Raw genomic sequence first — 23,680 nt, forward strand, 5'->3', positions numbered from 1 at the left:
GAAAATAACATAATTAGTTAGCAAAAACCAATCTAAGGTTCTTTATTTGTGAAATAAAAATCCAAGTACACAGGTACAAAGAACTTCAAATTACCGTATTTTTCGGACCATAAGATGCACTTTTTCCCCCAAAAGTGGGGGGGAAAACGAGGGTGCGTCTTATGGTCCAAAGGTGATCCATATGGCCAACCCCAACCTCTGCAAGTGGAGCACGAATCGGCACTTGCTGAGAAACGCCAATCTCACGCTCCTGCACTCTCCCTCGCTCGGTTTCAGCTTCCCTTGCTACAAGAGAAAGCAGGCTGAAACGGAGTGAGGGAGATTGCCAGAAATGCGAATCGGCTGATCTCGCGCTGCTGCAATCTGCCTCGTTTCAGCCTGCTTTCTCTTGTAGCAAGGGAAGCTGAAACCGAGCGAGGGAGTTTGCAGGAGCACGAGATCGGCCGATTCGCATTTCTGGCAATCTCCCTCACTCCGTTTCAGCTTTCTGCAAGAGAAAGCCGGGCTGCAGGGCCGCCTCTGCGGGTACTGCTCTAATGCAGAGAGGGAAGGACAAAGAGGGAGGGAAGGAAGGAAGGAAGGAAGGAAGGGAAGGAAGGGAAGGAAGGGACAATGGGAGAGGGAGGGAGAGAAAGAGAGAGAGAGAGAGAGAGAAGGAGAAAGAATTTTTTTTCTTGTTTTCCTGCTCTAAAAACTGGGTGCGTCTTATGGTCCGAAAAATACGGTAACTATGACTGCAAATAATGAAAAGTTTACATAGTTTACATGAACAGAAGTCTTAAAAGTGCTATTTTTTCTTCAAAAGGCAACTGAGTGGGGTTTTTTTCCCCTTGAAGAAGGAAAAGAAAACGTTTCACTTTCATCCAAGAAGCTTCATCAGTTCTGATGGGGAGGGGGGAAATAGAAGGATAGGTAATGGCGGGAAGATGGAAGGACAGGTACTGACAGTTGAGACTGGATGGTGAAGGGATAGGTCCTGATAGGATGTCGATGGAGAATGGAAATATTGCATTTCTAGTCATCCAATCATTTGCGCTCTCTGAGATGGAAGATGACTGCAAAGAAATAGAATCCTTCCATTCTGTCTCCCCCTCCCCCCAACTATCAGAACCTATCCTTCCATCCCCCTCCCATCAGACCTGATGAAGCTTCTTGGATAAGAAGTGAAATGTTTTCTTCTTCCTCAAGGAAAAAACATTCCAGTTGCCTTTTGAAGGAAAAAAGCAACTTTGAGGCAACTCTGACCTGGATGACTGAGAATCTCCGCAGACTTGAACAGAAGTACAATTTCCAAATCAAAGAAAATAATACTTCTAACTTATTCTGCATTCTTTTGAATACAACCTGAGAACTGTAATTTTTTAGCACTACACTCCATGAAGAATTAGGGCAAATAGGGTCATCAGTGGTCAGTGTTCAGAAACGTAGTTGAGTAAAGAGAGATTAAAAGATCCAGTCTGAGAAGACAAAAACCTGTGCACTTTTCAAATGCCTGGAAGGATGCAATAAAAAATATAATACCACAACTTCTTCTATTTTGTCCCAACGTGCTTGGATGTGCATTGACGGATAACTTATAAAAATGCAGGTTGTGGTAGAATAACAGGCAAAATCAAGTTGGTCAATGCAGAAAGTGGACTCTACAGATGTCTTACTAATTGATTGACAGTAATTGCATCTTCCTATTAAAAAATGACATCAAATCGTTTTTTATTTCTAGCAATCACATATATCAGTATTTTTCTATGGCAGGCTGTCTCTTACCCGTTCTTTCAAATTAATACTTTTCCAGATCTGAAAATAATAAGTAACCACACTGAGTTTTAATAGAAAGTATTCATATTTAAAGGTATATCTTGTTATTTTTCCTATTAGTATGCCTAGCAAAGTGTGCATCTGCAAATCATACTAAATTTAACTTTGGAAACATTTAATTTAACATTAAAATCTTTTTTTATCAGGAAAATACATGGAATCTCCATATAATTCATTATAGAAAAAAGTATTAATGGGTATGGGGTTTGTATGTTTTTAAAAATGAATGAATTATAATTAAATTACTCATTTTTCTTTAAAAGTATGATACAATGCTCACTTTGTAAAACAAAACGTAATTAGGGGACTTTGCAAATTGAAATTAGCCCAATTCTTCATTTTGTCATCAAATGGAGTACTTAATTAACATTTATGCTATTCAGACTCTGAATTTAAATATAAACTAGAAAAGATTTAATTTACATTATTGTTTACTGTACATACAAAAATAATCAAACTTAAGACTTGAGAATATGAATTAATTTTTTTAATTACAAACATCACATTTTAGAAAATAATGGACGAAAAGTTGCTTTTTAACTTGATCCTAATTTATGTATATACTCGTCCATGTTTAGAAAATATATTAATTTTCTTCATTATGCCCTAACAAATGTGTTTTGAACACAGAATAGGGAAATATGAAAATTACAGGCATATTTAATTGCAACATTTAGCATCCCTGAGTTATCTTGCGCATAATGCTTGTCAACACTTTGTGCTAGGAACATAAATTGCATCTTCCTTTACAAAAATAATTATACTGCTTGCAAACTCTTGTGATGGAATCACTGTTGATCTATTCAAGTCCTCTCAGAAACAGGTGGATGCTTTCAAGACCTCACAATCCAGTATGTGTATCTGTATCCAGTATCTGTCTGCCTGTCTGTCCATCCAGTGGTGGGATTCAGCCAGTTTGCACCACTTCAGCAGAACCAGTAGCTAATTTTTTGTTACCCTAGCCCAGAATGGACTTCTGGAAGTGGCATCCACACAGAGAACCAGTTGATCACATATTTGAATCCCACCACTCTATCTATCTATCTATCTATCTATCTATCTATCTATCTATCTATCTATCTATCTATCATCTATCTAAAATTTGTCAATTCAAGCGACTTATTCCAGGATAAACATGTGCCATAATTTTAGGAACTTGATATTTTCTTGGACTCCTAAGTTATTACTCATCTTATGTTCACCTTGTTATAAAGAGATCCCTAATCCAAACTAAAGAATTGAGGTGATATTATTTTTTGCAATTGTTCATCTGCCATTTTTTTATATTGCTACCCTTAATTTTTACATTACATTTACAGAAAAGAAAGTCTCAAGTTGCTAATTTGTGCCAGCTGTTATCCTGTGATGAACTTTATTGTGTAAAACAAAGCAGTATAACCATCTTTGAACAGCTGCTTTGTAGTACTTGCTTCACTCTGCATTATGAAATGAGCTGTTTTCCCCTACTATGAGTCTGAATTACTGAAACAGATCTTCTAAATTCAGTGTGGATATATCATGGTCAATAAAAATTACTATAAATGTGCTAAAATGGTCTGCCAAATGTAATTATCCCCATAATTGTGTAAACATAAATGTCTATTGAGATTCTCAGTCCTCTTATGGCTGTCTCAAAGGAATCCGTCCATTCCCCACCATCCAGTCAGAGCTGAAGCAGCTTCTTGGATGAGAAGCAAAACATCTTCAAAGAGAAAAAAGAAAATCCAGTTGCCTCATGAAAAAACACCTTTGGGTAAACATAAACCACACACATACAGTCCTAAGATAAAGAGTTGAGAATTACTCAGCACAATTGCTAGTATCTGCAAGAACAAATCAAAACAGAAATGTGGCAAGTGCGGTCATACAGTAGTAGAAGCCTCACCCATTTTTACATGCGTGTAACATTGTCACATGTACAAAAGGGGTGAGGCTTTAATCATGTTGCTGAAATGCCATTTCACCTGTTTTGACATAGATTTCAGAAATTAGAATCTCTTCAACTATTCTTAGTAAAACTTAACTTCTGTTATAGAGTATTATGATTATTATTTTTCCAATAGACTATTATGCACTACCCCAAATTGTTTCTGTGAGATGAGCAGCCATATAAATGGGATGGATGGATGGATGGATGGATGGATGGATGGATGCGGGGGAGGGAGGGAGAGAGAGAGAGAGAGATTCAGGCACACTGAATTATAGGCTCCTGGGGGAGAGCCTTCTCTGTGGGCGCCCCGGCATTATGGAACCAACTGCCGGTGGAGCTCCGGACGGCATCAGACCTCCGAACTTTCCGTCGTGGCCTGAAGACCCACCTATTTGAATTAGCTGGTCTGGCCTGACGGGGGATTATGGGTTTTAAATTGTTGTTTTAGAATTGTATTACTGTTTTAACTGGGCATTGGTTTAATCTTTTTTAATTTTTGTATCGTTTTTTTTATATATGCCCTGTGAACCGCCCTGAGTCCCTACCAAGGAGAAGGGCGGTATACAAATTAAATAAAACTTGAAACTTGAAACTTGAAAGCATACTGTTTCTGAGAGGACTTGAAATTCGCAGTAGTAGTTCTTGCAGTCAGTATAATTTTTTGTAAAGGAAGATGTGATTTATGTTCCTAGCACAAAGTGTTGACAAGCATTATGCGTAAGATAACTCAGGGATGCTAAATGTTGCAGTGAAAATATGCCCATAACTTTCATATTTCCCTATTAATTGTCATACTTCACTATTATGTGTTGAAAACATGAATATTTTATTTATTTATTTATTTTAATTCCATTTATATCCCGCCCTTCTCCGAAGACTCAGGGCGGCTTACAAGCTTAGCAGTAGCCTTCATTCTATGTATATGCCTGCTTATTAGGGCTTTCACACACATACCCCCCAGCGGCATTATTACAAAGTCAGCTTAATTGCCCCCAACAATCTGGGTCCTCATTTTACCTACCTCGGAAGGATGGAAGGCTGAGTCAACCTTGAGCCTGGTGGGATGCGAACCTGCACTAATTGCAGGCAGCTGGTGTTACTTAAGGAGGCATTAGCCCACCCACAGATACCACATTTTAAGATAATGTGCAACCATAGAGTATTTTATTAAAATAGCCACACTTGGAAACGGCTGGATTTGTACAAAAATTACACTGTTCCTGTTACTACCTTCAACAAGGGATTACTGCTGCTCCTTTTTGTGTTGTCTGCAGGAGTGGGTCCCCTTCAGCATCCTAGCTGGGCCATCTATGACTATATTTATAGTTGGCATTGACTTATCATTTTAGACCATGGTTTGTTGAATAAGCCACAGTGTTCACATAGTATTCTAATGTTTATTTATTTATTTATTTGGAAAATTTTATATTGCTGTCTACTCACTCATGGCGACTCAAGGCAGCTTACGGGAAATAAAAACACAACATAAAAATATTAAACTAATAAAAAATTAAAATAATAACCCCAGCCCTCCTGATAAAATATAGCCAACTGCCTTGAGGCTTGGTATGATTTCTGAATCCAGCCTTTGTCTAGATTCTGCATGGAGTTTGAATCCATTGTAGCCCTATGCCCATTAGGCAGATATGTCATGGGAGAGGTTCCCTCCGCCAAGTGTTTCTTCAGCTGCCAAATAGTATAAACTTTGAAGCAAACATTGCCCATTAGATTGGGGGGGGGGGAAATACAACTGGATCCTATTGTTCAGAAGGCCATGAAGAGATGATCAGACAGAGACGTTTACAGCATTAATATTCTAATATTAAAGAACAGGCCGATTTACTGTATGAACTGGCTGTACGGTAGCATCTTTTTTAAGCAGCATACATGTTTGGATATCCTTTTTAAATAAGCTGTTTGCAGGCCTGAGTTCCTTAATTAGCAAATCAGGCATAGGATTGAAATTCTTTTTGTCTGGTCTTCAGTATCAGCCCGTATTTGCTTTTTGGGGAAGAGCAGGGGTGGAGGGGGGAAGGGTATTCTTCCATAGATCTTTTTATTAGCAAACATGAGGGCTTAGAGCTCACTGTTTCAGTTGTGAAAATAAGCATTAACGAGTTGGCTGCTAATGATGCCACGTGCATGGGTAAAAAAAAAAAATCGGCAAGCAGGGGCTTTGTTTTTCTCTTCTCTTTAAAATAGCAATTCAATATCCAGTTAAGTGGCTTCAACAGGGACCAGGGTGTAAAACCCACAAGGTTTGCATCATCAGGCTCTCCAGTCTGGGATTCCAATTACTGTAGGTCTTTGAGCAGCAGATTGTCAGCAAACTGGTTATCAGCTTTGTGTGATTATAGCACAGCCGGGCCTAATTTGAAGTCAGGGACCTCTCTCCCTCCCCTTCCCCCCCCCCACACACTGACATGCTTTCTCATTTGCACACAGCAACATTTAGTTTTTGCGCGGCGGAAGGGGGGGGAACACCTCCCCATCCCTGCAAATTATGAATTTCAGACAATGCCCTGCAAACCGGGTTACAAGCAGGGAGCCTTGTGGAGGGGGAGGAGAAAGAGGAAGTGTTTCCAAACAAGGAAAGGGATGTTAATTAAACACTGTATATTCTTCCACACGGTCTCTCGGAAAGAAAGAAAAAATTGATTCATTTGTTAGTCTACTGAAATTATCATGCCCCGAACATCTTGCTACTGCAAGATTTGTTTGTGTGTAGAAAAAAATAATTGTACTGGCCATTTTCTGAAAAATTCTTTTCTACACATTGCATGGGTCTTAAAATAAACTTTACCATCTGCTGGATGGCAGTGGGAGGGAGAGGAAGTAATTATACAGTATACCCCAGTCTCCAAATCCACATAGGCAGGTACTTGAATGATATCTCTGGCATCATTCAAATTCAAGCAACATTCTGTAAACTATTTTATGAGTTTATTTTGTTTGAATTTTTTTTCTAGTTAGACTTTTAGTTAGTCTGTTTAGTTGGACCTTGGTCAAATTTGAGTAAATGGATCCAGTAATTAGGGAAAGTGTTAGCTGTATCTCCCCACTGAGTTGAGACAGTAGCAGACTTTTATTTTGCACTGTTCTCTTTCTTACTAGCATGCATTTCACTGATTAGATATAGGTATGTTTAACTTTCCAGCTCATTGTGTCTCTTGTGTACGCATTCTAGCAACACCGTTTCCAAATGATGGATCAGCTATATGAGCCGGATTATCTCTCCATAAAACATAGCAAATTGTGATTCAGTTGACATCTGTCTGCACATTGGCAATACTGATGGTGCCAAGCATGTTCCATTTGGTAATTTTGTTCTGGCTAAATAAACATGATAAGGAAACACAGTGCAATCCACAAGCCAACTCATCTTCACATTAGACAGCTAGAAGCTAGCAAGTCAGCCCCCTAATTCTACGCTATATTTTTAAAGATAATTTATATACTTTCCTAAAATAGGGTTTGGCATGCCTAATTTATGAAATCAGTCGGCTTATAAGTAGCAAAGGGCATACACATACTGTATGTAATGGTATTTGCCTCGCACCTCATTGTGTTCTTTTTCTAAACCAAAAGGGTATCAAAGAGGTTTTGTTTTTCAAAGAGGAAATCACTGATAATGTGTTAAATAGATTCTCCTGCATCTATTGGGGCTTTAAAACCCGTGCTGGATTTTAAAATGTAATATATTATCACGGCTTGCCGGAAAGTAGACAAATAAACATCTTTGGATAGGCAGTGGGTGAGAATTACTGTGTAAAGCAGAAGAAGAGAGTTTTTAGTTTCCAGGAATAGACCTTAATAATTTTGATGCAATAAGTATCACCAAGATAATGCTGCAAAGTGGAATTTATTTTCTCCTTTCGGATTAGTTAGTAAGTGGCTTTGAATCAGTCTTGATTCCTGCCAACTGCTTGGACAAGTCCCTGCAGTTTTCTTGATAAGAAGTGGTTTGCCATTGTCTCCTTCTTAGAGAGCTGAGAGTGTGCCTGGCCCAAGGTGACCCAGCTGGCTTTGTGCGTAACAAGGGACTAGAACTCATAATCTCCTGGTTTCTAACATGATGCCTTAACCGTCACAGCTCTCTGAAGAATACTAGGTGATTTTCCCCTCTCTTTTTAAAGCCTATTTTAGGTTTATCTTCTATTTCGTTCTTACAAAAAAGATTGAGGGTTCTTTGTTTCTTCATGGAGGCATTGTGAAGCATCAGAGAATAAATGTAAGGCAAAATGGACATAACATTATAGACTGAGTGACTGGTGCCCTGGAGACTTGTGTTTTATGTATATAGGTTGCACTGAAAAAAATTAGGCATTCCCCCCCATCAAATAATGTGTTACAATGAATCCTTCAGCTGATATCACCTCCATCTGGTACAGAATCAAACATGGCATCCTTCTGCAAATGTAAATACTGTACATACCTACTTCTTATGTCTTCTCAAGAAATTCCAGATGCCTTGGGGTTCTATTCTAGATGAAAAATTATGAGAGTCCAAAACCAACAAATTGAGAGGCATAAGACTTGCTTAATATTATCCTGGATTAACTGTTTTCTGTCTTTAGAATAATGCACCTGGCTATGTGTGCCATTTTTTTAATAATAAAATGTACTCTAGAAAGAGTATAGAGAAGAGCAACAAAGATGTTCAGGGGACTGGAGGCTAAAACATATAAGGAGTGGTTGCTGGCATTGGGTATGTCTAGTTTAATGAAGAGAAGGATGAGGGGGGACATGATAGGATTGTTGCAATATCTCAGGGGCTGCCACAAAGAAGAGGGAGTCAAGCTATTCTCCAAAGTGCCCGAAGGCAGGACAAGAAGCAATGGATGGAAACTAACCAAAGAGAGAAGCAACGTAGAACTGAGGAGAAATTTCTTGACAGTTAGAACAATCAATCAGTGGAACAACCTGCCTCCAGAAGTAGTGAATGCTCCAACACTGGAAGTTTTTAAGAAGAGACTGGACAGCCATTTGTCTGAAATGATATATAGTCTCCTGCCTCAAGCTGTGCACACATACCCGTGTTTGCTGGCCTGCTGCTCATGCAAGTTGAGCCGTGCGGGCCAGCCCTTCCACCCCTCATGCAGCCTGGTTCCCCTCTTCCCCCCCCCCACTGGGCTGCCAAACTGCAAACGTTGGAGACCACTGTTCTAGGGATTATCTATCCCACTTATTTCTGTAACATCCACAGATAGAATAACTCCCTCTTTATTCATTTGGATTTGTATGCAGAACCTGGTTGTTTTAAATACAGTACAATTCCTTTCTATTGTTTTAATTCTTTTTGAAGAAATGGTATCCTTCAGTTACTATAATCCAATTATGAAAGACATCTCACCATCATGTCTTATAACTATTAAATCATATTTTCCATTCTGTAGTAAAAACTTATTTCCTATATTTTGAAATTATTGTATAGATGATGGAGGCCATGAATTTTATGAATGAATGTTATTTCTGGCTTTTTAACTAAATTATTTAAGAAATCCCATTTCAGCAACATTCTAAAGTGCATCAATTTTAATCAGAGATCTTTATTTCAATGTTGTTGTTCAATGGTATTTTAATTCTCCCAAGATTTACTTTAGAGTTATCTTAGTGAAGCTTTCCACGTTCTGAAGAAACACATTTATACCAGTCCTTCGGAGGTATAGTGTATGTCATACCTGCAGTCCATAATCTAGATTATTCTGACTGTACTCCTAGAAAAAAACTCTCTAAGGAAATCAACTCCTACATACTTACACTCTGCAAACATGCCTGTCATTCTATATTTCCATTTGTAAAGTTTTCAGTATAGTATTTTCAGCTTTCTTTGGTTTTCTTTGTAGAAATTTTTGTGTTATTTCTCTAATCTAAAAGGCATCTCTAATTTTCTTCTTGTTCTCCAGTATTTTTAACATCATTAATAGGTGTATCTTTTTGGCTTTTTGGACCTTGGTATTCTTTAATAGATGGGACCCAGACCATGACTGTCCTGTTATACCTGATAGAGAGTCAAAGATAGCCATGTAGGGTTTCATAGGTGACAACTAGCACCCTTAATTTCATCTGGAATGCTATTGGGAGCAAATGCAATTTATGAAGCAAAGATGTAATCTGGGTATACTTAGGCACATCCATAATAGTTCATGCCATCATTTTCTGGACCAATTGCAGCTTCCAGATGTTCTTCAAGGACAACCCCATGTTGTGTCCATTGCAGTAATCCAAAAAGAAAATGCATGAGTGCCTGTGGTACTTTCATTTTCTGAACTACATAACTGGAGAGGTTTATCATGGGAAAGGGAACTTCTCAAACAGGCAGGCTTTAATCTGTTTATGACTCAAGATGAACAGAACTGCTCAAATTGCACTTAATAGACAATTTGTAGTGCCCAATAGACAACTTTCAGTACAAGTATTATGTAATTGCTTTCCTTTGACTTACTTTGCAGCCTGGCTAAACTTTGCACGAGTTGTGCCCATTATAGTGTTCATGGTAGCTTGTAACCAAGGCATTGCAGACTGCCTCAGGGTGGATAATTTTTGAGTCGGTGGCTACAGTAATGCAAACGTGTTCCTCGTCACAGCTGCCACCTCCAAAGCCAGTGGCCACTGGGAATGAAGATGAACTTCCCACCCACTTGTGCTTTCCTGGGGAGTGCCACCCCACCCCAAACAGACTCTGGCTCTGTCTCTAAGTTCTGCTCTCTCTATCCATGCCACATTGCCTTGACTAAATTTAATTTCAGTGGCTGTCACTCAGGCAGCCCAATATCAAAATTGGACAATTCAAAGTTACTGTTGACTTCCTTGGAGTTTGATGATCCTGAAGGCATCCCTCCTCTAAAGCTCTAGCAGTTTTCCCTCTAGCAGTTTCATAAGATGTTAAATAAAGCAGAGGACAAAAGAATATCCCAGAAGTCATCACACTCCAATGATATAAGCACTGAATAGTAATCCATGTGGAAAATCTGTGTTTATGTTGCTCAAAGCAAGGGTTGGCAATAAACAAGGATTTCTCCTCAGAGAACTCCATTAATCTACCCATAGCATTATGGAATTTCTTCAGTCCAAAACCTTCCTGTCAATCCAAGTTCTGCCACCAAAATAGTAGTAATATCTTGTCCTTTCTTGATGTTGCATTTAACACCTTCCTCATTCTGAGACATATGTTCCTGTTATTTCTGGTCATTTATTGGGATAGATAAATAAAAGTGCTAAAGCGAGACCACTGTAATAATTAAATCAAGGAAGTAGAGGGCAATATTTCTTTTCAGTTCCTTCACAGTTAATCCATTATGGGCCATGCGATGGATCCAAGCTTAAGCAAGCTGTGGGTGGACCTAGAGTCAAAATGGGTGGAGTTAACATTTTCCCTCTGATCCTCCCTTTTCTCTCTCAGTGCAGGAAGCTTGAGCCAATCTCTCGCATAGACATTTATGCTTGCATAGACACCTTGAAATTACTCTGAAGGTCCCAAGGTACCCAGGCCTGACTTAAGGCTTCTATTTAAACCCTAAAGCTGTTCATGAAATCATTTAGGCTTACTGATAAATTTAGGTTAGGTTACGGCAGATGTTCATTTAGCAACTTGCTCCTCTTTCTAAAAGCGGTTTTAAAATAAAGAAAACGTTAAAAAAAATTTAAAAAAGAAATCCTTCACTAGTTTGATAACGTATAGGATGGGGAGCACGCCCTAATTTCTTTGGTAAACTCTTTCATTCACTGCCGAGCATAGCACAGATGCTCAAAGTATTGATTAAAATATAGCGAGGGCCTCTCATTCTCCTAGCTGTCAGAGGTCACAAAAACTGCAATTACTTGCTATTCAAGGTTATTAAGTCATCCCAAATTAGCTTTCACAATTGTCCTTGCCATCCTCACGGGATATTGTTAGAGAAAGAGGAAAGGTCTCAACCTTTCACCACCATGTTCTTATGCAGTCCACGCAAACGTATGGGGCATTCTTTCGGTGTTTGTAATAGAGGATTTCTCTCCTGCTTGGCCTACAAAAATTCCTGTTTAGCCCAAACAGTGGAGGTTTTTAGAACAATCGAATTATGGAAAACCGTTTATTTGCATTAGTCCTAATTTTAAGAAGTATTGTTTCTTTGGTATCAACTTAGTACATTGGATAGGGATATGTATGCAGCATATTCTCATCTTCCATATAAATTATTAACTTCCTGGCCAACAATTTTCATAGGAAAACCTGAAGGTGAAGCTGATTTTAATAGACCAGTATGAATTTTGTGATTTTATGGTGAAGGCTCTCTTTTCCTACTTAAGTTTTTTTTAAAAAAATATGTGTTGGAATTACAATTTTGGGGATTCTTGCTAGAAAGCTTGGAAGATTACAAAGAACACTGAGTAATAAGCCATCTTGGCTACAGTTCTGAAATCAAAGTTATACTGTACTGACTTGGAACATGGAGTTTCTCTGAGCTGTTAAACAGACCTTGATATTTACATTCTTCTCAGAATGTACCTATTATTTTAAGGCTCTAAAGCTAATGGTACTGTGTTCCAGAAGCTAATTCAGTATGATATATCCTGTTCAGAAAGTTTTGCCAATTTCATAATTTCTAGTATTATGAGAATAAAGGAAGATGACATAGCAATAATAAAAGAATAGCAATACATGTTTTGGAAAGATTGTATGTTACTTTAAATGTTGAATCACATTAGAAATGTTGAATAACATTTATCCAACTGAGGAGCATTTCCTGTGCAGTTAGAATCCCCAACATGTCCCCATCCACCTTTTTCCAAACTTTCTTTTCTGTGAGAATTTTTTCAACTACCGGTAATTTCAGAAATCACTGTTTGTTATTCTGTGAAAAAAAATAGTAGGTTCAATATGTTTCATAATATAAAAATGATTTGATTTGAAGAAAAGCATAAAATATACTTTTCTTAACAATTCAGTTAGCTGAAACAATGCAATTTTGCATAGTGAGAATATTTATTAGAAGTTCCAAGGTATAAATAAAATGGCTGCAGAATTAGCTTTACTGGTAGTCCTTGACTTACAACCATTCATTTAGTGACTGTTCATAGTTACAATGACACTGAAAAAAAATGACTTACAGCTGGTCCATGCAGTTAACAATTATTGAAGCATACCTTTGGATGCACGATCAAAATTCGGGTGCCTTGCCTTGCCTTGCCTTGGATCGCATGTTATGATGTGTCATGTGATCGCCATTTATAACCCTCCCAGCCATCTTCCAAAAAGCAAGTCTATAGGAGAAGCCAGATTCGCTTAACAACTCTGTGATTCACTTTATAACTATAGCGTTTCACTTAACAACCATGGCAAAAAAAAGGGTTGTAGAATCAAGCGAGATTCACCTAACAATGGAAATTCTGATCCAGAGTGTGGTTGTAAGTCAAGGAATACCTGCATAAGTACTGTGTTCTCCATAATCAGATCTCAGATCTTTTGCTTGTTCACCTACCATTAATTCTGGTGCAGTGAGCAATGTGGATGAGCAAACTTGTATGGGAAGATATTCTAGTTCCAATTTCAGAGAGCTATAACACTTTGGATTCTATGAAAAAGCCTCAGGTTCAGTTCCTGGCAAATACAAAGAGGAAAAGACCTTGGCTAAAATCATGAAAAGCTTCCATCAGTCAGTATCCAGAGAGGTCTGGCCACAGAGAAGACTGTGTGCTTTCTTATCAAAGTCAGTTTTTATAGATCCCTCTATAATGTCTGCCATTCTTCCCAATGTAATAGAAGCACATCTAGAGGAAAGGGATCCGAATAAGAGGTTGGATGGTTAGTTACCTTATTCAGAGCAGATAATTCGCATCCAAAGCTGCTTTGCTGTGCCTGTTGTAATTCATTCTACTATTCCCTGGATCATTTGTCACCTTAGGAAACTTTAAATGGAATCCTTGAAGCAAAAGTTGTCTAGAGAGTTACCTTTCCCCCCCCCCATTATGTCCTGTATGAATTGTCCCAGTGGAGCCTAGTGTCACCCAGGCAAGCTAGCTGTTCATTCCTTTTCAACGGATCACTTGTTCATGGGAGTTCTCTCTCTACTGGCTTCATAATTATGAGAGCCCACAGGATTGGCTCATAAAACTCAGTGACCTATAATCCTATCAAATGCTTTTCGGTAGTAAGCAAGTGTCATCTTTAGGCACCGTTCACTAGCCATTTCTCACCTAAAATTAACATATTTTTTTTTGCTTGATGGTGGATTGTAGTTGATACACATCATTCATGCTTTTTTGGTGAAGTCTCCTGAAGATCTGCTGCCAGCTTTGATGCTGTGGTAGAACTGAAGAAGAGCAAATGTTTTAACTGCAAGGTTGTTTGCTACACGGGAGGGGGAGGGAGTATGTATTATGTTATCAGCAGCATATATGATAACGAAGAGCTGCTCTGCAGGCAATTAATTCCAAGATTTAAATAGATAAACAGGAGAGCGATGGTTCTTTGTCTTCCTGTAACTGAGTTCTGAGGACCACTAACTCCCTCACTTATTCTTTTTGCTGTAATTCTACCTTGTTCTCCTCACGACTTTAATTGTGTGATTTTAAAGAATGTTTACTGGCTTAGTTTTCTCTCTCATCTTTCTCTTGGTTTCTGAGTTTAAGCTCTACAGAACATTACAGAAATGTTTTTTTGCACTGAGGCATTTGGGTTGTCTGCCTGAAAATATCTGGGCTGTCGCATATTTTCCTTATTTTCCTTATTTTATTTTTATTCTACCTTTATTATTTTTATAAATATCTCAAGGTGACAAGCATATCTATTACTCCTTCCTCCTATTTTTTCCTGTAACAACAACCTTGGTGAGATGGGCTAAAAAGGAGTGACTGGCCCAAAGTCACTCAGCCAGCTTTCATAGCTAAGGCAGGACTAAAATTCAGAGTTTCCTGGCTTCTAACTTTGTGCTTTAACCACTAGATTGTTCATCCTTCTAAAGTCTTGTATATTTTCTTCCTTTGGAATGCAGTTTTTCTAAATATGATTTTTTGATGTCCTCAATAAAATCAGAACACAAAAAGTGTTACTTATACTTTTAGGACAACCATTTTTTTGTACAACTGTAGAAACTCAAGAACCAAGAATGCAGGTTCTGTAAATCCCCAAACTACTTTCTTTGCAAAGGAATTGCAACCTCTTCTGTACGAATCTCAAGATTTCTCACTCTCAAGACTATGCTGGCACTGAATTTTCCAGAAAATTCCCAAACAGAAACTTTTGATAAATCTCTTCAACAATCAACTATTTCAGAGAGAGGAGATATTATTTCACAGTTCTCAAAGTTATTAACCCCACCCTTTTGATCTGGGTTATATAGTGCTCAGGCTACAGCATTTCAAATGATAGGGAATTTTTTTTAAAAAAAATAACTCACTGTACCTAGTGGATCCATTTGTCTCCAACATTGCAAGGTTCAGGTACAAATTCCACCTCTTTTCCTGCAAATGAGGCCAGCATGTTTGGCATTCAAGCCAAAAGCTACTAGTTTAAGGAAGGCAGAAAACTAAATGCAACATTACCTCCAATCTTTGCTGTTTTTTCCAGAGGAAAAGAAAAATGATTCTTGACTGCATAATATCAACAGAAAAATTCAAGACACAGTTATTGAGCTCCTCAGTAATGTGATACCAAGGCATACTCACACACAGGTTTGCACAACTAAGTATGTAATTTAAAAAAAAAAAAACAGGTGTGCAGATGAATCACCATTCTCATTTCCCCAATGTGTGAAGGAGATCTTATATTTAGGAATGATTCCTTAGCGTAGCTTACTTAAAAACATTTGAATAGTAAAGCTGAACTTTAGTGATATGCAAAACAAATCAAAGCTTCCCATCTTTCTAAAAAAAAGAATTTTTAACTATTTTGACTAAAGAAGCATGCTTCTGGATTTTTAAAGACTTGTAGTTCCACCAATTCACAACAGCTCCTGAGAAATTACCTGACAATTTTTTTAATCAGTTTTTTTCTAGGCAATAATTCTGTTTTATGTGCATCCCTCTCATTCTTGTTCAGTAGGGTTTAAATCTCAAAGTGTTGTCCTGTTGACATGTACATATATGAGTATATTATTTTGCTTCTATGCACAGTGGCCTGCCTAATGTCTGAGATCTCACAAAGTTACTATTCCCTGAGGAAAGTCAGCCAGAAATAAAGCATATGGAGATAGGAATGGTGGTTGAAAGAGAATGATGGGTCTGCTTCAGGGAACACACTGTTTTCTTTCAAAGACAACAGAGTTCTCAATGATTCATAGAAAATATGTGGGCTTTATGAATTATTCTGGAAATGTAGAATGCCACTGTAATTATAAAATGTTTCTTCGATTGTGCAACTTTGTAACAAGACTTCCATAATCTGGTGTCCATGGCCATTAAATTCTGTTGCTGCTTTTCCAAATTACTCTCAAAACAGCTTTTAAGAAGATTAAACAAATTCAATGCATAATATAAGAACATAGAATCTGAAATACACAAATGCTCCATAATGCAGCCACAAAGTCATTGCAAATTAGTTTATCTAAATATATAAAATTTAATTTCTTTTACAAATACTTAATTGGTACAGTCTCACTTAACAAATCCAAAATCGCTAACATAGTGTATTATAGACAAGGCAAATGAATATATCTTACAGTTTATTAATATATGAAGAAAAAAAGGCAGTGTATACATTAATGTATGTCCTTTTGAAGACAGAAAAGTATAAACAGGCATACTGAATGGTGTTTATGTATATATTTCCTCTTATCTTTCGTATTTTATATCCTTAATTTATTTGATCAGTTACTTATTAGATTTTTATCCCGCCTTTATTACTTTATTCTTACTCCTTTTTGTCCCTTGTCATATTGTTGCTTACACTGAAAGCAATGGTATGATGGGGATAACTATATGCTTCATTTCTTCCTGTTTCTCTTTCTTGGGCCTACATCAAGGATCTTCAAACTTGGCCCTTTTATGACTTGTGGACTTCAACTCCCAGAATTCCTCAGCCAGGCACGCTGGCTGAGGAATTCTGGGAATTGAAGTAACTCAAGTTATAAAAGGGCCAATTTGAAGACCCCTGACCTACATCAATGAATATCAATGAAGTTTCACCCGGCACTTTGATACAGTAATACCTGATAAATAAGGTATTGTACTTTGAAACTCCAGGGTAAAGTGTTCATCCTTACAGTTTTTGGCAATAGTAACTCAGAAACTACAATATTTGATGAAAAACCAATTTTTTTCAGTCTTTGTTATTACAGAGATCTGACAAGCTGAGTATTCTTGGATTCTGTGATAAAGCTCCATTCTCCAGAATATTAGAAGGTTATTTCCTAATAACAGTTATGTAGGTGTGCCAACAGAGAGGGAGCTACCTTTGTTTAAAGCAACAAAAATGGGGACATTTACATGCATTGTACATTACAACCCTAAATTTGGCTGTGTTTTTTTTCATATAGACTAGGTCTTAGTTGTGTAATCAGAAAATTCAAATATTATGATAATTATTCTCCTGCAGTATATTTTTAAAATTTTAAAAATTATTGCAGAAACATTTTTCCAGCAGTATATAATAGTACCCATTTGCCATATCGTGGCTCGAAATCCCTTCTTCATGGGGCCCAGGATCAATTCTGTACATCACTAAGCAGGAGTGGGAAAGATTTTTACCTAGCCCTGTGCCTTCATTCAGAGTTGACAGTTCTCGGGCAAAAATCTGATTCAGCATCCAGCAGCTTCTTGTATCTCTGGGGTCTTCCCTATCTTTTACCTTTAACTTAATAACTGTAGTTAACTGTGTAGCATAGTTTGCAACCTTAGGCAAAGTAAGTTTATAAAATGTTATTTAGACTTACACAGCAAATTATGTACATGGAACACTAACCACTGTTAGCTCCAAATCTGCTGGGCATTGCTGGGTGTCTGCTTAGAATTGATGGCCTGAAGCAATTAGAGCAATTTGGTTTTTACTAAATATACAGCGTGAGCACCTTGGCTAAATCTTAGCTGAATCATGTAGCCATTCCCAGATCACTGGCAAACAACCCATTGGTCCTAGAGATCATCTGGATATCAATTCTAATGAAAACGTGTCTAATAATGATAGGAATGTTTCAATGTTTTCTATCAACATAAAATCAGAGTTGCTCTCTCTAACGTGCAAGTATTCTCTTACTCCCTTTGTTCTCCAAGACATCCACTGTAAAAAGCGATTGGCTATCTCTGTGGCAGGTAAACTTTGCTTTTCTTATTAGTCTAATAAAAAATATCAGAATCCTGTAATCTTCCTGTAAACCCATAATCAAACTTAGATGCAGCATATTAGGGTGCTGATTTTTCTGAGAGCAGAGAACTAAACCAGGCTGCTCTAATGTACCTTCTGTTTATTAAATTATATTTGTCCTCCTATACTTGTTCAGCCTAAATACATGCAGAGTTGTCTTTTCTTTGGTAAATATAATTATTTTTGCACAGAATACTTTAGGAAGCGGAACTGTGTGCAGGGTTCTCTTTTTCCTTTTCTCCCTCTCCAGTAAAAGGAAAAAAAAATACTTAAGGCTATCCTGTATGGATTTTCTTCACTCAGAAGAGAAACTCCAGAAGGCATGAAATACCGGCGCCTTCTGCCTGATCCATATTCATAACCTTTCCTTCACTGTGACTGATTTATGCCCCTTTGCGCCCCCAGGGTGTTCAGTCTAAAATAAAGGCAGACCAAATAGAAGCCAAGTACTTCTTTCGGCAGAAGGGAGAAAAAAAAAAGAGCAGTCAAAGCTGTTCAAGAAAGAGAAACTCATTTCTATAGAAAGGTTTGGTTCTATAGGTTAGACAACCAGAAAATATACTTGCCAAAAGAGAGAAGCGGTGATTTGCTTCGAGTGAAACCTCCAGTGCCTGCAAATTGATTCAGCAGTTCTATAGAGGCCATTGCTTTCATTATTTATCTAGTGCCATAAGTGCACAGCAATTGGGATTGCCAGATGTCCCTATTTTGATAGTCCTGGAAGTCTGTGTGGTATAATGAATAGAGCATCAATCGTTAAAACTGGGAAACCTGGATTCCAGTCCATACACAGCCGTCTTTTAAAGTGGGTGGCATAGTCATTTCCACCCAATCTTTGTTATAAGAGTATTGTTAGGACAGATATACCACATATATAGTAGGAGGGAGGGAGGGAGGGAGGGAGGGAGGGAGAGAGAGAGAGAGAGAGAGAGAGAGAGAGAGAGAGAGCGCTATTTACCTGATGGATAAGGAGCATGGAGGTGTGAGGTTGATTAGTGCCTTGAAGGTCCTCCCACTCTTTTTTAACTTTCAATTTTAATCATTTTATTCCTGTTTTAATGGCTTAATAATATATTATTTAGATAGGATTGTGTGCTTTTTTATGTTGTCATTGTACACTGCCCAGAGTTGCCCTGTGAGGGAGATGGGTGATTTTCAAATTTGATATATAAATAAGTAAGTTATTTTTTTCTACATCAAAGTTCAGCTGAACACAATAACTAGCCTTTAATTTGTTTAGTGATGAACTTTGATTCCTTTATCACTGCAAAATTAACTTGTAAAACCCTTTTTCCTGCTTAATTCACAGCGCATGGCTTTAGGAGCAAGGTATTAGAAAGACTGCATTCTCTTCCTTTTCCAAAATTAACTTTGGATATTAAGGCTCCAGTCCCACAGCTCTTCATAGGCACTTTTTCTTCACATGGGCAAAGCTGCACGTGAAATGCCTGCACTGGGCTGGGAACTTAAGGGCAGTCAGTCAAATAAATACATGGAGCGAGAGAAGGGCTCAAGTTAACCAAACAATGCTACCAGAATTCCACTATGCCCACATCTTGATCTGACAGCCTCAGAATTGATGTCAGCGCAATTCAAGCTAACACAAACTCTTCTAAGTGTTTCCCTTGGCCTTTGAAAGCTGCTGTGAGTTGTGTTGTGGGTTTTTAATCCTCCTTTCTTTTCAAAGTGTCCTACTATGTAACTCCGGGCTACAAACAATGGCCATAGAAATTGCTTTAACCGTGTCAGCAGAGTGGATGGGATGGTGGTGAGCTGTTCGGCTTGGCCCTAATTCCAGAAACCGAGCTGGCCAGCAGAGAATGCTTTGCAAACATTTACCAGCAAAAAGCAGCCCTCTGCTTGTCATGGAAACTTAACCCGGCTGATGTTGCAAGCTTTCTGCCCAGAAGTGCAGAAGTTATTTTTGTTTGTTTGTTTGTTTTCAAGCTGACCAGGAAGAGGGGATCTCTGCTCTGTCTAGGTTTTGGCAAAGAGCTCCTAACAGCTGAGAGTAGCCCTCTTGTCTCCCGTCACAAGAGCAGCTCATGCTGAGCAAGGCTCATTAAATATTCACTTCCAGCTGCAGGCAGCTCATTAAGGCAGCACCAAGCAGTGACGCTGCTGCTGGAAAAGCGTGTCTTGCTGAGCATCACCATGCAGAGGCTCAGTGGAGCGCTGGATGCTCTCCTTCTCAGTGCCTTCTCCATGATGACCAGCTTATGCTCACTGCTTTGCATTAAGTACAGGTAAAGACAGCAGCGAAAAGCCTGGGTCACATGGACTCCTTCATTCAGATTTGGGCGTCTCTGGTGGGTGTGGTGGGCTTGTGGCATCGGAGTTACCTTCCGAATCATTTCCGGGGCCGGGGAAACCTTGCTTATCAGCAAAGTTGGATTTGCTGAGCATGGTCTCGTTTCCTAGGAAGTACAGCATAGAGGAATGGGACGGGCTCCTTGAGAAATGAGGTGAAGTTGGGTTAGGTTTTAGAAAGTTGGCAACTTTCTGAAGGCTTGAAGATCCTCAGCATCAGTTTTAGATGCTATCTGTTTCCCACGGGGCTGCGGTTGTCCCTCTTAATTCCCTTTTTGAGGAGCTATTGCAGAGCTTGGAAATTTATTTTAAGAACAACCTGAACAAACCTCACCCTCACAGCTGCTAAACTTCTTGGACTATCTATTGTAATAATAGATAAGATCCTGTGCTCCTAAATTAATTAACAGTTCTTTCCCCAACGGAGATTCCTGGCATCCTAATTTTTTTTCTTCTTTAAATAACCAACAGTAACAACAACCAGCATTAGGGGAAGAGGCAATTGGAAGTGGACTTATTCAACTGGCCTGCTGAACTGTCTGAGCTGTAGAAAAGTACCCCTAAACCCTGGAGGTAGTGATGCTATTTCTCTTCCATTTGCAGAAAATGTTTTCAGACAGCTCATTTCTACGTAGAAGACAGCAGTTCTCCTCGGGTGGTACCAAACGAAACCGTCCCCATTATTCCCATCCCAGGTAAGAAAGGCCTTGCCTCATTCATTTGTGCCTTGGTTTGATCATAGATGCAACCGTTTGAATTTGCTTAACAATTTATACTGGTTTGGGTATAATTAAAATCAGCTGCTCTTCACAGTCACTAATTTCTTCATATGGTTTAAGCCTATTGTGGTTTGTACACCTGTTTCTGTACAGTAGTTGTTCAAAATAGAGTAAAAGGCTTTGTATGGCATTTTAACTTTTTCCTTCTTTGGATGAAACCCTCTTGATGATTTCACAAAGAAAACCTCCGTATGTCATGCAGAATTTGTCTTTTCTGACTCCCACCATTTGTCCTGAATGAGCCTTTACTCTTGTCTGTCTTTTTTTACTGAAGTTCAAAATCTTCACCTTAATGTCCAATAAGGGTGAATGGGCAGCATCATCCTGTGTATTTATGCTAAGAAGAAAGCCTTGGTCAATGCAGTGCCAGTTCTTCCATCTCAATATATATAAAGATTTTGACACAAACAATATTCTATTTCCTGATTTAGGAAAGACAAGCTCTTGGATATATATTTCTGTTTGGTTTGATACTGCCATATAGGTAGTCATCAGGTCCCAGCATTTTAATTTAGTTCCAGCTGGGGGGAAAAAGAGTCAGTAAACATCTTTTTATATAACAAACTAAGTAGCTTTATTTGGGGTAAGCAGAATTACAGCCATTCAATATTGTAAATCTTTTTGGACTTTGACAGTTTTAGCTCAATGGTAAGAATATACTTAGGATTATTCTACTTGAGTATAAACAGATTTGGCTGTCATTTTTGTTTAGGAATTATTTGCATGTTTTTATCTTTTCACAGCTTGTTCATTCTTTTATTTTTGATAGCTTAAAATAATTCCGTATACAATGTTTTTGTGTGTGAATATGAATTGAATTCTACTGATGGGAAGGTTTGATTATTGCTGTATACTGTTTTTAATTCCTTTAAAAATGAAGCGTAATATATATTTCAAAGCAGTTATGGAAAGTCATGGTTTTTCTCTAACAGGTTGTAAAGGGTATTGTAATAAGATTATGTTAATGGGTTTTTCTTTCTTTTTGAATATAATGTACTATATTGGGTAAAAAACTCAGTGGTGTGAGTTTTGCAGTTACTAGATTAATCGATCAACAGTTTCAGAGATAATTAAAAAATGAAAAGTTGTTATTAGGTCATCCAGCTCATGGTGGTCAGGAATTATGGGAGCTGAATTCCAACACAAATAACTGTGAAAATTCTGTGAAAACTTTGATTCTTTTGATAAATCCTTAAAAATAATTACAATCCAATTATGTCATATAAAGATAAACAAATTCAAAGTTTGTATGAATTGATGACTTCTATTAGCACTTCAGATTATGAAAGTTTTATAATACTGATGATTGCAATATATTCTCTTTAAATTGTTAACCTGAGCATACATGCATGGAGGAGTCACTTGGGATTATGTCACTGAAAGCTGATCTTGTTAGCCGGATATCAAAAATCTTTATAAGATTGTCTCCAAAGAAAGGTCTCTGGGTAAACTAATCTGACATAGCTTTTCTTCACGTATGTTAGCTGTCCTGCTAGCTGTAAAATATATATCAGAATAGTCTGGAACTATACAAGTTATTGCAGTGTATTAATGTCCTTCATTTCTCTATAACATTCTTCTCACCTTGTTGTGTAGCACAACATTATATCATGTAATCACCCCTAGAATATCAGAAATTGCACAAATAATCATCTCCAACTTGGCAGTTCCTATGCACTGAACTATAAATTTACTATAAGTTCTTTCTGTTTACCATATTTTTTGTGAAATACATAAATTACCTCATAAAAAATGATCAAGAGGATCTACATATTCAAAGGAAGGAGCTTTTCAGCTGTTGTGACAAAAGACTTCACAGTGACTAATGTTTTCCCAGTTAAAAATCTACCAAGATATAAAAAAACCAGAATGCTAGGGAATACGTTTCTGAACCAGCTCTTTATTTCATATGCTGACATATTTATTTATTTATTAAATTTTTATACCGCCCTTTTCCCGAAGGACTCAGGGCGGTGTACAGGGCAATAAATATCAAAATAGAAATACAAAAGTTAAAAAGAAGTTAAAAGGGATTAAATAATTATGCCCAATATAATACAATAATAAAACTGTGTTAAAACTAAATCCAACCCCAAACCCATCAGACCAGGCCAGATTGTTCAAATAAATAGGTTTTTAAATCGCGCTGGAAGGAGCGAAGGTCGGGGGCCATCCGGAGCTCAACCAGCAAGCGGTTCCATAGGTCTGGCGCGCCCACAGAGAACGCCCTCCCCCTGGGGGCCACCAATCGGCATTCTCTGATCGGAGGCACCCTGAGGAGGTCCACTCTGTGGGAGCACATTGGACGGAGGGAAGTTGATGCCGGCAGCAGATGCCCGCTGAAAAATTTCAAAATGTACAATTTTCCCCCTTACTGTTTAATGCAGAAACCCAAGCCGCTGTACAACATCTTTCTGCAGTAGACTTCTTTCTTAGATACATAGGATTGGAACTTTAATCACCTCCAACCAGCAAGGCCATTGAGGTTGATGAGAAGGATAATGCAGCATGACTAGAGGATAGGTTACAGACCCCCTGGAATAGAGCAGGCTCGTTGCATACCAAAAG

At 38.1% G+C, this 23,680-nt stretch overlaps 1 protein-coding gene across 1 annotated transcript in view; it reads left to right on the forward strand.

The window, feature by feature from the left end:
- Nucleotides 1–23,680, forward strand: part of PTPRG (protein tyrosine phosphatase receptor type G) — a 716,833-nt gene that overhangs the window by 648,593 nt on the left and 44,560 nt on the right. The window contains exon 14 of the mRNA XM_083356115.1: nucleotides 20,937–21,028. Within this exon, the coding sequence (XP_083212241.1) occupies nucleotides 20,937–21,028 (92 nt within the window). The remainder of the gene's footprint in view (nucleotides 1–20,936; nucleotides 21,029–23,680) is intronic.

This window comes from Vipera ursinii, assembly GCF_947247035.1.
Source record: "Vipera ursinii genome assembly, chromosome: 2".
NCBI classification, from domain to species: Eukaryota; Metazoa; Chordata; class Lepidosauria; order Squamata; family Viperidae; genus Vipera; species Vipera ursinii.